This window comes from Melopsittacus undulatus, chromosome Z (assembly GCF_012275295.1).
Source record: "Melopsittacus undulatus isolate bMelUnd1 chromosome Z, bMelUnd1.mat.Z, whole genome shotgun sequence".
NCBI classification, from domain to species: domain Eukaryota; kingdom Metazoa; phylum Chordata; class Aves; order Psittaciformes; family Psittaculidae; genus Melopsittacus; species Melopsittacus undulatus.
In genome coordinates, this window is record NC_047557.1 from 120,068 (window position 1) to 135,897 (window position 15,830).

Sequence of the window (15,830 nt, forward strand, 5' to 3'; positions counted from 1 at the left end):
TTCAAAGTGCTTTCGAACTAGATATAGTTAACAAAGAAGCAGGTAGATACTGGACACTAAGAGCACAGTCCCTGACAATGGGTATGACAGTCAAAACTGTGTATCACAAAGTCCTGTCAACATCATCAGTGAGCTCAAATACACTGTATTTTAGCAGAACCTTGCCAAGTGTCTGTCCAACAGGCAACAACCAGGGGAACCATGCACCTCTCACTTCAAACAGCAGGTAACAAACTCCCTTACTATCCTAGCACACCTAGAGATCCTAGCTCACAGGAACACACTTCCACATCACACAAAAAATGCTTAGCATGCAAAAGCTTCTGCACCACAGTATGTGATTTGTCCTTCCAAAGCTTCTTCTCTAGCAAATGAGGGAGAACATCCTGTGTACCAGCAGTATAGTACATATCATCCATCACCTGGCTTGATAAACAAGGGTTTTTCCAGTATCCCCCAAAAGAACTATCTTGGTGCCCTTCCTATGCAGTCACACTGCTGACTGAAGAAGAGAGCCACACACCAGCCTTGATTTCCCCTAAGCCCATGTAGCCTCCTGGGAACGCTGCAGGAAAGAGCTTCCCAAGCAGACAGCTGCCATTTCCCTGGATTAAATGGATCTGATTTCATCCCTCTGAGATCCCTGCACATAAACTTCACTTCTCATCCAGCACAGGCTGACTCTGTCCTGAACCAACCGTTTGTAATGTGATTGGAAACTGCACAGTTCCCGTCAATGCCGGAGGCAAGGAGCCATTTACCAGGAGGCCCCTTCCTGGGAACAGCAGTGATGAGTCCCCCAGGGCCAGCCTGGCCTCTGCCTGCTCATGGGACAGAAGGAATGATCCTTCCCCCATCCATGGCCATGCAGAGCCAACAACCTCTGCCTGCAGGTGAAGTGTGAGCTCAAGTTCAAGGTCAGACCCTGACACATTCACTTACAGCTCAAGAGCTCCCCACTGCCAAACACAGAAGGCTGCTGCACCCTCCTTCAGTGGAGATCAAGGGACCTCATCACAGAGCATCTTGGGTGTTGGTACTACCTAGACATGGCTGTGAAAAGGAGGAAAACAGCTCCAACACTGGGAAGAATGGGAAAATCCTACCTGCACTTAAGGCAGCATCTTGATTAAAAATGGCTAATTTGAAGAGGAACACTCAGCTATGGATTCTATGATGTGTTATTACACTACAGTAGTAGCTGCTGAGAAACAGCTCAGCAGATCCAAGCCCACACCAAGAAACCTTCTGCCCTATGAGGAAAGATGCACCAATGTGCTCTGTGCACTGGAGACACAACATGGAGTGAAGCACTTTACTCTCAGTACTGCACTTGTAGCAACAGAGGAGAAAGGAGACAGAACAAGGTCTGCAAGGAGAAGGCACCAGGCTGAGATGTGGAGCCCAGCTTTCACATGCATCAGCACCTGCCTTTAAAACAGAGACCCTGAAGCTGAGTTCCAACCTGTGCCTGTGCTAACATTTCAGTAACCCCCTTTAAGCACAACTTTCCTACAAAGTGGAATTAGTTCTGCTTTAATCCAGGAACATGAGAGTACCTATTGGAAAAAGCCTCTATAAACAGCTCTATGAATAGCATGTGCTGTGATTTGAGAGGTGAGGCTGGAGGAGGTTTAAAGCTGGCACCTTTCCCTTTGTACCACACTGGAGCTGCTCTCCTTGGGACACGACTGCCTTAGGAAGCAACAAGCAAACTCCCCACTCCCAAACCAAACAGCTTCCCTGAAACAAAGTGGAGTGGACAGGAAGAGAACAGACCCTGCAGGGAAACCACCACTGGAGCAGGGAGCAGCTGCCTGGCCACAGAACAGCCCATGAGCATCACCCGAGGTCAGCCCAGGGACCACAGCTGCCACTTCCACACCAGCACATGACTGATGGCACTGACAGCACCAGTATTCCCATTCCCCTCAGTGTCTGTGAGCATGCAACAGGAAACAAGAACCATCACTTCCCCCCCTTCCAACCAGCTGTTCTGAGCACCACTGCTTCCAGAACTGCCATTGCTGTGTCATTACCCTCACCAAGTAACCTGCAACCCCCTGAGATCATGACACAGACCCCCCCAACAAACTGCTGCTTGTAAGGGTCACAGGCACACAACAGAATGCAATTTGACAGTATTAAAAGGCAGGCAAGTGCAGTAGAAGATTAATTTTGCTTACTTTGGTTCGCCTATCTTGATACCAGGGTGTTGTGTGTAGGCATGGGAGTGTGTGCTGGGAGCAGATTTAAATGCCATGGGACAGATAGGACACTTGTAAAAGACTTCACAGTGACAACCTTGAATATGAGACTTGAGGGCCGCCACATCAGAGTATACAACATTGCAATGCAGGCAGCTGCAAAGAGAGCGGAGAAGAGTCAGTTCAGCCTAGCCCAAAGCAGTACTGAACGAAACGGAATCAACACTGATTTGCAAGCAAGTGCCAGAGATAAACACATATATACAACTGCATCAATCTGCGTTCTGCTGTCATTCAAACCAGCCAGTCAGAATCAACATGAACAGATTTCATAGCACAAAGTAAGGAAATAGAGAGTTCCCCAGTTCAATCTGAATATCCAAGAGATACAGTCAGAACGTGGGTTCTGGGTTACAACAAACAGACACAGGGATAGGCTATTGATTGTGAAGGAATGCTTCAATCCGCTGCACATTCGGTTTTACAGAAGGCATTGTGACATGCAAAGGGCTGTGAGAGGTACACCCCAGAGCAGCTACCACCAACAGGGAACACCGCTTAGGAACCATTGCCACCATCTCCCTCCTTCGATTAAATGAAGCCATTGGTAATGATTCTCTGTACATGTAATCAAATGAGAGCTTGGATTGAAAAGCAGAACAAGGAGTAATTTCAGCTCAGGACAACTGAACCCAATGGCTACAGTCAGATCAGTTGTCTCCGATTGCAGCTCTGGACACAGCTTTCAGACACATACTTGTGCTCTGGTGAGAACGTGTGACCTTCCCGCAGCTATTCTAAAACAAAATGGTTAGAAATGGAGTTAATGTTAGCACATAACCCAGCAGCCCCTGGCAGTGCCACACATCAGTGCTGGACGCTCCCAAGCCCTGGAACGTGCTGCAACAGTCATTACAAACCCACCTCCCACATGAACACATTCCTAGTGACCGGGTTGTGCAGGAAGAGTCCTACAGGTTAAACACAGCTCTCTACCCTCCCAGCATTTGCATTTGGGCATCTATGGTGGTGGTGGTCATGTATTGTTGTCATATAACTCCCATTGTTTGTTGGTACTATTTCAATGCCCTGGTGATGGCAAGAAGCAGGAAATAGATGTACATTGCATTCAAGAATCCCATTCATTCCTTTGGATGTTATGAACATTATCCTTTCTTGTCTGAGCACTACGTTTACACACTTAATGCCATTAACTAAGTTCCTATCTAGCTAGTCTCTGCTCACCAATGCATTCCTCAAGTAAATGGTCCTTTTCTTTCTTAAGATCTTCCCTACTTACATAGAGATGAACATTTTAGTGGTACAAGATCCTCCACAGGTCTACCCCTGTGCTGTCACCTCAAGAGAGCAGGGTTGCCTTTCCCACCTTCCCATCCCATGGTTTGGGCTTTATTCTCTTGTGATGTGGCACAATAAACGGTCCTCAGCATTCACCACTGTGTATTACAGCAGTTCTGAAGGACCAACCTTCCTTTCCAGGCCTGCAACAGCTTCCTTGTTCCACCTTGGAAGGGTGCAATTAAACTGTAGGTTGAAAGGTTTGTTCAGACAACTGAATGTCTGGAATCAGACTGGACTCCTTTGGAAAGGCAGGTTATGCTGTTCCACAGGTGAATGCTCCATGGGGATAAGGAGATGCTGAGGAGCCCAAGGATGAAGACATTAACCTTCCCAGCTTTGTCTTGGTACCCTGGGGTCATCTCACCACACAGAGAAGTTCTGACTTGGTGTGACATGATGTGGATGGCTCATCTTGGCCAGTTTACAGCTCCCAGTGAAGGATTTGAGTGTTGTGGTGTTGCTGGGGCAGGCCAGGAGTCCTGGAGGTGATTCTGTGTATGAACTAGAGACACCAACCAGCAGGGAGTGTGTGGAGGAGGCAGATGTAAGCAATGAGGACAAGACAGACTGTGGCTTGGGAGAACCCAAAGAACTACAGAGCTGGGTCAGGCCACGGATTCAGCCTGGAAGCAGCCTGTCAATGCTGGTTCAATGCAGTCCATGTGCTCCCTCCCCAGCCACCCCAGCAAAGGAACCTGTGGCACCTGACTGTAGGTCACCCTTCTCCATCAGCAGGCTGAGGTGGGAAGGTGTCAGCAGTGCTGCCATGCAGTGTGAGAGCTCCTCACATAAACCAGGTTTTCAAGCCTTGCCAAACTGAACATCCCCATGGAATGTCTCTGAGCCCCTTTCTCAGTGAGAAACATAAGAGTGACAAAGAAGAACCAAAGGGCCAGGCTGCTTGAATGAGAAAGGTCACTTCAAGCAGTGTGGAGCTGAGGAACCTTGACCTCCCATAGGAAGGAGAGCAACCAGAGAGATGCAGTGTACCCATCAGCATCTCCACAGAACCTCCTGGCTCTCAAGACTGAAAACCACTGTTCTACCAGAGAGAACAACCTAAACTTCAGTGTCTTCCAGAAAACTCACAAGGACCTGAAATGAGGAGAATACATCTGAATTCTCTGCTGTGAAGCCCTGAGTCTGACATGTGATGAGGGACGAGATAAGCTGATATTCTGATTTAATAGCATACAGAAGTGGATGCCCCAAACCAAGCAGGATCCTAATGTGGCATTTATTCCAAGCTCTGGAGGACTGATAGCATTGTTGCCGTGACAACCTCAACCCCATGGAGCTGCATTCTACAAACAGTGCTTATGAAAATGGAAAATCACTTTTAGAAGCAGAAATTAGACATAAATTGACAACAAAAGGAATCATTATACTGACCGAAAACCAACTCTTCGGGTATAATGCAGGCAGTTCTTAGTGACATGAGTCTGGAAGTGGACAGATCTGCAGATTGCTCCACATTCAGGACACGTGTATGGAGATTTATGCTGATGAATTCTCTGGTGTGATGCAAAACTGCACTGGTTAGGAAGCAGCATCTGGCAGATATTGCATGTCTTCTAAACGATAAACCAAAATAGATGAAACAAAAGGTTTGCTTCAGCTACACACGTCTTGTGTCACACACTGTAATACAGCAAATACAAGGTTAAAGGTTACGCCTGGGATGTGAACCACAGGCAGGTGTAAGTACAGGCTCTCCTGGAGGGACAGAGCTGGCACACACTGGCACCTGACACGTTGGCATCCTGGGCCATTCTGGCACAGCAGAGCTCTCCAGGTACCACTGACCACAGGCAGGTGTAAGTACAGGCTCTCCTGGCACCTGACACGTTGGCATCCTGGGCCATTCTGGCACAACAGAGCTCTCCAGGTACCACTGACCATGGGAGGTGCCTGTTGGTTTAAGTACTTAACAGTGCAAAGGGCCTGGGTACAACTCCAGCATCAAACCTTATGGCTTCAGTTCAGTGCAGCACCAAGTACAAACCAGAGCACCACATACGCTGGCTTCACTCCTCCCATCCCTGCTCCTGAGGAATCCTTATGGCAACAGCCACAATGCCACTAAATGGACTATTGCCAGGCACAGCTGATTGCAGAATGTACTTCACAGGCTGGAATACAACATCTGCATTGGGCATGATGGAAACCTGCATGCTGACCATCTGCCCAAACACTGACACTCTCTGGGTGCTCTGGGGATGGAACACAGAGTTCTTCCCATCACTGCAGGGCACAAAGGCCCAAACCTGTAAAAGTTCCATTTACAGGAATACATCCCTAAATCCAGAGCTGTGCTTTGCTTATGGAAGCTGCTTCACTGACCAACAGAAACACTCCTGCTCTCCAAGGCAAGTACAAAAAGGCCTTTGCACAGTCAGACTTTAACTCAACTTCAGAAGATTTTACTTTGTAAGGCTCTAATAATAATATTATTTATGACCTGGGACTTATGACTCACACAAGTGACTTAAGCACATTGAAACAAACCCAAGACTCCTTCAGGATACAGGTGTTATTTAACATGGGACTGTGTCAGGCAGGAACAGAGAACAGAACAAGATCTGCAGAGCTGCATCAGATGATTCACTAACCCAGGCAGGAAGAAACCCTGAAAGCAACAACCAGGAGAAAACCCTTTGCTATGGCAGAAGTTTCACTGAAAACAGTCCTCCCAGTTCAGGTGACTCATTTAAATCCCTCTTAAACCCACGAAGATCCAGACCATGTAACAGCAGAATCTACCACTGCAGAAGGAACAGTTACTAACAGCTTTCACAGGAGTCTGACTTACCAGTACTAGCAACCCTGCCAGGAAAAACTAACCCATCCATTCAGTCAAGAGGAGACACTAACTCCAGAGATGGAAGGGAAATCCTTCATGGTCTTTATTGCACAATACTCTTTAATACTGAAGTCTAGATCTCGATTGCTTTAGCAATTTACACTATTACTGCTTGTTCTTGTTCACCTGTGCACCCTGTTCTTACTCTTTCCCACAATCACATCATCTGAATGCTTTCTGTTTGAGGCTGCATGCACATGCTTGGATTCTTGTTTTAGGAGTCATTTGAAGCAGGAATGTTAACATAGAGCATGTTGTGGTCAGGCACATGGGCAAGAAGTGTGTTTCTGCATGGTTCACTTTGTGAATGCAGCCTCCATCCCAATGTCCTGAGGCAGTTAAGCAAAGACAAGCTACCACCACTCACAGTCAGGTTCAGTATCAGCACTGCTGCCAGCCAGCAGGTAGCACAGGTACATTTACTACCCCTGGGAAGGCTTTGCCTAACTAACTCTGCAGGGTTTTGAACTGTCTCCCTCACTGGAGCTGTTTGTTAAGGCCACTGGTTTGGTACTTTGCTACAGTAAAATGTCTCATTCCAGCTGGCAACAGCAGAACAAGAAGCATCTAGAGGGAAAGGCAGCAGGTTTGCTTCCCATTGTGTTTTGGGCTTAAGAGGGCCTTAACTTCCAGTCCTCATTGCAACCCACACCAAACCAAATCATCACCTGCCTGCATCTGAAGTCAGGGTCCCAGAGAAATACAAGGGTTAGAAGAAAACATGGTGGAGGTGGGAGAGAAAGATGCACAAGAGCCATGAGCATGAAGGGAACTGAGCTGTGCAGGTCCCACTTAAGAGCTGTAAATGAAACCAACATTAACATTAACCAGCCCAGATTTGCTCCTTTTTAACCCAGATGAAGGTTTCATTCAGGCAGGAAACCTGTCACCAGGTGCCCCCATTCCCTTTAACGGGAATATTCATGGCAGTAAAATACAACAGAAAGGGAACAACTTTATAGGGAACATCTTTTAATTGCCAGGGCTCTGTTTTAAGGAAGCACTTTACCCTCACAGCAGGAGTTCAAGAACAAGAAGTAAGTGCTGAGGCTCACTGACAGCATCAACCAGGCTGCAGTTTCCATTTCCAGAGCAGTGAGGGGGCACTAAAGGAACAGGAAGCTGCAAGGAACAACTTTCCCCTAGTACATGTTTGCAAAACCCAAATGTTTGCCTTGATTCTTCCTTCCTAAGTCAAAGTATCAATCTCATCTACCTTCCCATCTTCTGCCCTTAACAGAAAGCTGGTGCCAAGGAGTGTTTTCCAAGGGAGGAAAACAGAAGTGGGAGCAGTTCAACAGTTCCTGTGCTGGGTGTTCCACCAGAGCTGCAGTGCTAAGGTAGGTAATGAAACACAGCATGAAACCCCACAGAACTGAAACCTGCTGGTTGATCCATGAAAAGGACTAAGAACAACAGTTCTGAAGAGGGTATTTCAATAAGGAACATTTACAACTACATTTATTAAGTGTTCTTTGAAAATGGAACCAGAGGAAAACAGCTTCTTTTACCCCAGTGCTTTGCAGCAACAAGGCTTTTTTGTTCTGTGACTTAAACCTGCAATCACAGCCTAGGAAGCCAAGGTTCAGGCCTTGTTCCTGCATCAGTTCCTCCCTGACCAGCAGCCCCTGTGTACCCACACTCACCTTTCCCCCTAACTGCACTTGTACTTGGACAATCTCAGTTGTTCTGCTGTAGTAAGTCACCAAGACAAACAGCACCTAGCAGGGCAACAGCAACAGGGCAAAAGCACCAGGGAAGGGCAAAAGGGCTTTCTACAAACCTGTTCAGTTCACCTGCTCCTACCAAAAAAGCCCCACAGAAAGTGAGTCCATCACTTTGTTCTTCCCTAGTGTTTCCTTTCTATCCTTACCTCACGCTCCCAACCTATGCTCAGTGTACTTCTCTGCTTCTCATCCTCTTGCTTTACCTTAATGCCTTCTTAATTGCTTGATTTTATAGGACCAAGAAGAGCAGAGTTTTCATGAAGACTACTGGAGTGTATCACACCTAACTGACCTATCACAAAAGAGACATCTAAGACCAGTAAGTACCAGCAAAGCTAAAAACCTGTTACTGACACGAGCTACTGCAGAACATACTCACAGTCAGCCATTAGACACTGTTCACAACTGCAGCCAGACCTAAGGACAGAACACATCCTGCTAACTCCTTTCCAACAAAAAGCTTAACTAAACTCACTGTAGTCAGGCACATCTGTAGTATCTTACAAGCACAAATTCACTCCTATCGCATTTCACTGGGAATCCAGGTGATTTCAGCCCAGGCAGTAAAGGAACCACATAATCCACGCAGTCAAGATTACATCCACACTTAAATCTGTCTACTCTAGCTGTAGTGGTGGGTGCAGTGCAACTGCCTCATGGCCAGAGAACAGCTCTGAGGTTTACTGAACAGATTCTGGCAGGAACCTCTATAAGCTCCTATAACAAGGGGATTTTCCCTAACTGCAACACTTACAGTTGCTGTGCAGTTCCTGTCCCTATCAGTCTGAGCATGTCTGCAGGTCTGCAGCTTCCACACAGCAAGAAGCTGCCACACCAAGCTCAGGTGAATGCTTTGAGACACACCAGAATCCTGTTTAATTGGCACACCCCAACAGAAACCCACGTGTATCATTGAACAAACAAGCTCAGCTCCTGTAGCATTACAGAATCCATTGCACACTGATTGTATTAGCGTTTATTGAATGAGGTGTCTCTTTCAGATTAGGCCACAGACTAATTTGAAGGTGGTTTGGAAGTTTGGCTCATTTGTGACTGTAAGAGGAAAGCCAACACAAAACCAAATGGGCACACAGCAAGAGATGCATGTGAGTGAACCCCATGTCACTGGTGGAGAGGGACCTGAGGAGACAGCATGCAGCTCCTGTCAAAGGAGTCTGTGTGCCATTTATTCACTGTCCCTGGAGGCAAGAGGAGTGCCTGGCTCAGCCATGGGGTGGATGAAACCAGTACAAACTGGAGACAAATGGAGACTGAATCACTTGATCACTCAGATTGAAGAGATGGGCTCTTAGTGAGGGTGCCAATTAAGTGGATTCCACAGGATGCTCACATTCCAAAGCACAGGAAAAGATCATCAAACCCCCTTAGTAAGGACCAGTATAACATTCAGCTGCAAGAAAGCTAATGCTGAGTGTCAGCAGAACTAGACAGGGTCAGTATTAGACTTCAGAGCCTAAGAAAAAATCTAAGGAAGCTCTTACTTAAACAGTGTTGACATTCACTATGTAAGTGCTTGCAAGGGTGTTGGGTGGTTTTCATTATCATTTAATCACGGAGGTTCAGATAAATAACAGCTAAATCAAAGTAAACCCATATCCGAAGTCTCCTAGGCTTAGAGGCGAAACATGGGAATGTAAACGTATGATACTCTACTTGTCCACTCGTGTCTGCTGCCTGCTGGAAATGAGTTGCAAGAGATGTCTCATCTTGGAAAACTTCACTGCACTCCAAACACTTTAGACTATGTCTACAGAGTTTGGAGGGGTCTTCGTCCAGGGGCATGGCTGGGATGACAGGTGTGCTTGCTGGGGCCGAGATCACCGTCCCCGTTAAGCCAGGCTGGACCTTGGTGACCGCGTGCGTGCTGACCCCCCCCGGGCTCTGAAGCATGGACGCAGCTGTATTGCTTGAAGGAGATGCTATCATCTGATCTGCTGGGACCGGTTTTAGGATGAGGTGGGAACACTGCATCACAACTCCCTTCTCCTTGTGGCCACGGGCGTGCGACAGGAGGCTGCACTTGTTGTAGAAGACCAGGTTCTTAGTGCAGTGGTTACAGGTCACCTCGATCCGCACGCTCCGCCGGTCGTAGTGCTGGGTCAGGCTCTTCTCCAGGGCAAAGGAGTCCCCACACTCCAGACACTTGTAACCTCGCGTTGGTAACGTTATCCCGGCGCTGGCAGGGGGGCTCAGGTTTGGGATGTAAACTGGGACGGGGTTGACGCTACTGAGCACCTTGTTGAAGGCCTCCACAACAGAACTCTGCAGGGATGACACCACCTGCACCCGAGACACCTTCTTGGATGGCTGTGAGGCTGCTGCAGAGATGATTGCCTGTTTTATCTGCTGCTGAGGTTTCGTTAGCACTTGGCGGAGTTCAGAGGTGCTCTGGGCACCTTGAGGCAGGAGGTTAAGGTTGGCAAGATGCACTGTCTTTGGCACGAGTTTGGCACTGGCCAGGCTCGATGCTGGCACCACAACAGTCTGCTGCTGGATGGCATTGGCAGCTTTGATGATGGCGCTGCTGGCGCTCTGCACCGAGGCAGCAGATATGACAGTGGCTTTCACGGTGGTGTTGTTAGCAAGCTTCAAGTTAATCACTTGAGAACCTGCTGTTTTAACTGCTGAGACAGGCAGAAAGGCAGTAGCCACAGGTTTGATAGTGACCTGTTTTGGTGCGAGCTCTGCAGATGCAACTGCATTGGTAACAACCGTGGACTGGAGAGGAGCCCTGGGAGGGGAGGAGAGCACAGCAGCAGAGCTTGGCGAGGACAGCAGCGATGCCATGGAAGTGACCATGGGAGCAGTCTGCTCTGCCTTCTTGCCAGAGTCCAGCTCAAGCTCTGGCAACACTCGGGTAACAGTTCTCTTGATCTCCCCAGAAGAAGTCTTGATGGTTTTGATGCGAACCTTAGGGATTGCTGGTGTGGAGCCTGCAGGAGAAGAGGGAGAACCTTTGCTGCTGTTCTCACTGGACACGCTCCTGGGGCTGTCGGGGGGTTTCAGGGATGGCTTCTTAGCACCATCAATGAGGCTCTGGGATTCAGGTGATTTCTCCACAGCCCTGGGACTCTCACTCATGTCCTTAGGTAGAGGAGAAGATTCTCCTGAGTTAGACTGTAAATCCTTAGTGGGATCTGTAGCTGCCTTCTTAGCACTCAGAGCTGCAATGGCAGCAATGCATGAAGAGAGTTTTGCTGATGACTTTGCTTTGGACTGTGCAATGCTGCCGAGATTGGTTTCTCCTTTCTCAGCCCCCAGTTTGCCATCGAGTGCCCTGTTCTCAAGCAGCTTCTCAGGACTGTCCTTCAGCACTTTGTCCTCTGCTTTGCGAGCTTTAAAGGGCTCATAGACACTTAAGTTCATGGAGTTTGTCTCTGCCTCTCGTTTGGCAACTTTACTTTTATCTAGGCTACCTGAAACTGAGATTCCAGATTTCATCAAGTTCTCCCCTCCAAGTGCCTTTAGTTTGTCATATTCCTGCTGGGATAGAGACCCTGCCAGGACGTTAGCTCTGAAGCTCGCCCGCATCTCCTCTTTATCCGGGGGGTCATCCACCTCGATCTTCTCATCATCATCAAATTCCTCAGCACTTGATATGGGGCTAAACTGGTTAAAAGCTGAATCCTTGAGTGTGGTCTCAGCAGCTGACCCATCATCTTTAAGTGACTTCCCTTCATCTTTGCTGTAGCTGTCAAGAGCCGATGAGCTTAGGAAGCCATTGTGCAAGCCATTGCCTGTGGAATGGTGCCCGTCCTTGTCCACTCCTTCGGAAGAGTCAATGGTGCGCACATTCTTCACAATGACACTCACACCCACATCTGATGATGATGGGGCATGAGCATCTTCATCTGTGTGAGCATTCTGCTTGATGTGGCTTTCGTGGTCATCATGGCCAGATTCAATAGCTGCTTTCGGATCAACCATGTCGGGTATGTCAAAGGCTGCAAGAAGGTCATCAAAATCTGGGGTCTTCATATCCCCCATGGTCATGTATTTGATTGTAAGCAGATCTGTAAAACAAGCAGAAAGTCAGCACCTGAGTACGTGAAGCTCTTACAGCACAGGCTTGCATCAAATCAGCATATGCTCACGTATGCCATGCAAAAAGCTGTTATTTCACCTCTAAGTAATACTGTCAGAAATGACACATCCCAGAACAGTGTTCCAGTGCCAGTGCACAGCCACATCATTAGAGCACAGCTACAGTCTGCCCCCGACTTCAGACTCTAACCCAGTCATTGCATTCTAGCACAGATTTATCTTCAATGACTTCCTTCCTGCCTCTCTACATCCACAGTGACTACAGGAAGATACCCAGATTTCCAGGACAACAACATGAGGCACAATTCCTCCTAAGTCTCCTTAACATCTGTGTTATCAGTCTCAGGACTAAAGATGGTAACAGGTATGTTTCTACTAACAGCTTAAGACTGTTGCACTCTGTTCTGTCAGTTAAATGGCTTTACAAGAACTCTGCAGTGTCTTCACAGTGCTTTCTTGCAGCAGCTCCAGTGAAGGACCTGCACACTACTCCTCACAGGTCTCACCTACCCATAGACCTCCCATCACAGATTCCACAACCTCCAATGTTATTTATTGCAGTTATCCACAATTATTACTGTCACACATTTCCTCCTGCATAATGTGGATCTGTCTTACAGCAAAATCACCAAGGTCCTGTGAGAATGAGATGAAAGAGATTCCAGGGCCCCAAGCCTATGAGATCCATGTAAAACCACACAACTGACACAGTGTTTCATGGTTTCAGACACTGGTTATTTGCACTGACTGTACATCTGTCCATAGGTGTCTTTAGTTACAATACACACTCAAAAAGTCCTAGAAAGTCTTCCTAGTCTAAACCTCCCTCTAATTACATACACTGGAGTTTAATTAACATTTAGCAAGAGCAATGCATTAAGTAAAGGCCCACTTAGATGTACCTGGATGACATAGAGTGTAAGAGCATGGCAGAGGAGCTACATTTGTCCTCTTCTGAGCAGCTCAGGCTAATGCCACACTGGGAACCGAGAGGCTTGCAGAGCTGGGAGCATAAATCCATCCTCAGGGAGCACACAGTGTGAAGCTGCAAGTGCCTGTTAGGTGTGTGCAGAAGGAACAACTCCCCTGCTCCAACAGAGCATGAGAATGGGATGGTGTCTTCTCCATGGGCACCCAGAATTATTGCTGCCCTTGTGAAGTGTATCATTTGAAGTATATAAACTATGTTTCCATCACAGCTGCCACAGTGTGGCTGCTGAAGTTACATTCCTCCCTTTTCTTCCTCTGAAAACCTTTCCCTAACTCCTTTCCTTAGGGATGAAACCTCACCTTTTATCCAGGATCAGAATCAACTCATCCCCTGCCTGCCAGACAAGCTGTTAGCTAACTCCTCTGGGCCAACATGATGTCTGCAAACACTCCAGAGCAGGAAATGAGGCAAGTTCCTGGTTCCCTTGGAAATGGCCATTATCCAGGAGCTGGAACTGCTTTGAGAACTGCTTTGGAAAGTGCTGAGAGCAAAGCTCAGTGTCTGCAGAGACACCCAGAGGTGGAGGATCCAACATCACAGGGCTGGCACTAAGATGGTCTTCAGCACTGAACCAACAAACAGCCCACAAGGTGCAGTCCAGGACACATTCCTCAGCCTGAACAACACAATCAGACGTGAAGGCACAACCTGCAAGACCCCAAGTCTTTGTCCCAACCAGAACTACTTCCAGTGTTCGTTCCTAACCCCAGCAGGCTCTGGATACACTTCTGAACATCAGGAGGAAAGGACCCAGGTTTTCACTGTTCACTGCCTGCCTTTTCCCACTGAGCCCTTGTCCTCCAGCCCATCTGTAACACATTCCAGTGAAGCACTCACTTGGGTAATCACATCAAACCAAGACCCAGTCCATGGGAACTCTACTGACAGCAGCAAACGGGGCAGGAACTGGATGCTACACCATGAGGAACAGTTAAACTGTTGTCAGCCTGTTGGGGCCTTCACACCCTGGCTCTTTAGCCTAAGGGTGTACTCAAAGCCTTTAGGAGGCTGATATCCAGCACAAAGAGGAAAGCACCTGTAAGATGTGATGTATCCAGGAGCTTCTGTCCTGTTATCAGGGTCCCAGGGACCATTCTCACATCCTGCTCTCCTACAGAAGCCACTTGTTACAGGCATTTCCCACTGTTCTTTCAGGGCTGTGAAAACACAGTCCCTGAGCCACCACCTTTCAGGGTCTGCTATGTCTGGTAGCCAACAACTGCTACAGTTACACTGGTAGGTTCCCAGTTAGACACACTGTTCCAGGACTGAATTCTGGTAACCCACTAAGCACTTCCCAACAGGAGTATGGATTCCTAAGTAACATAGGAACAAAATGCCTACAGAGGGAGGCTTAACCAGCATAAAAGCAGTTCTAAATGAAGTTTCTGTATTGTTATGCCAAGAAATCTCATCAGGTAGAGAAGACTTAAGTGATTAAATGAGAATTACAGTAATATATATCCAAGCATTAGGCAAACAGGAGCCTAATACACAGCTTAGGAGCAGTTCATTAGTTATTTGAGCTATATTAGTAATGAGAACTGACTAATACTCTTGATTATTTGCTTTGACAGCTCCTATGTGAAGGACAGACAGCAGAAATCTGCTCCTGCAACCCCCAAACCTGCCTCAGGAAATGAGAACCACATCAAATCACAACCTGCTGCGGTTTCAATGCTCAGCAGGCACCAGGATATGCATGAGGCCACTTTAACCACAATCAGCAATGTCTGTCATGTTCATGTGACATACAGGTTCCCTTCCCCTTATCAAAGCTCCCACAGCTGGTTACTGGTGCACAACTCAGATTCCTGCTTCCAGGGATAATAGGGATTCCCTTCATAACAGAGCATTTTGATTCTGTAGGATAAAGGCCTCATTGACCATGCAAGGATCACTATGGTCATGCCAGTCCTTATCTTGGCTTAGTACAGGGTGTTTTATATCTGTTATTTCAACATTAACCACCTTGTCTGTCTGCCTTAGGATGAAAAGGGGACTCCAAGCCAGAGGTTTCCAACAGGCATCCACAGAACCTGACAACAGGGACCTCTGACCTCCAACGTCTCTGCTCAAAGCAGGGTCAGCACCAGCAAGACCCACAGCACATGGGGCTGAACTGACCAGCTCTATCCACAGCTGCCCAAATGAAGATGACCTGTACTTGGCAAGAGATCCGGTTATGGTTTTGGGCCTCACAACTTCCTGGTTCTTCCTAACACAGCCATGAATTCATGACAAGCAGGTAAATCCCTAAACCCTTCCTGTTGCAATCTAGTTAAAACCAATGATGATGCTTTAAATGGGCAGCACAGTGATGCATGAATAACTGAGATGTACATCAGTAACGAATGAAACACTGAGATTCCCAATTTAACACCAATGTGAATCACATTCTAAAGAGCATTTGCTTCCTGCCTGTTTCCTTTCATGGACTTTGGTTAAGTGGGTGGCTATTCTTGCTCAGAACCAGCACGAAGCAGCCACAGACAGTCATGGTAAGAGCACTCCAAGGCAGGCAGGGCCCTCCCCTGCACCACCAGCAACAAACAGGCCCTAAAACATTAGGGTGTTTTGTTTTCCTGTTAAACATACATCCCCCACAACCTGTG

The 15,830-nt window shown here is 47.5% G+C and overlaps 1 protein-coding gene across 7 annotated transcripts in view; it reads right to left on the minus strand.

The window, feature by feature from the left end:
- LOC117437924 (zinc finger protein 532) overlaps positions 1-15,830 on the minus strand; it is a 28,775-nt gene that overhangs the window by 9,400 nt on the left and 3,545 nt on the right. For all 7 annotated transcript variants that reach the window (XM_034072813.1, XM_034072810.1, XM_034072812.1 and 4 more), the window contains 3 exons: positions 9,834-12,193; positions 4,962-5,143; positions 2,187-2,363 (listed from right to left, as the gene is read on the minus strand). In XM_034072813.1, the coding sequence (XP_033928704.1) occupies positions 2,187-2,363; positions 4,962-5,143; positions 9,834-12,173 (2,699 nt within the window). In that variant the 5' untranslated portion in view covers positions 12,174-12,193. The remainder of the gene's footprint in view (positions 1-2,186; positions 2,364-4,961; positions 5,144-9,833; positions 12,194-15,830) is intronic.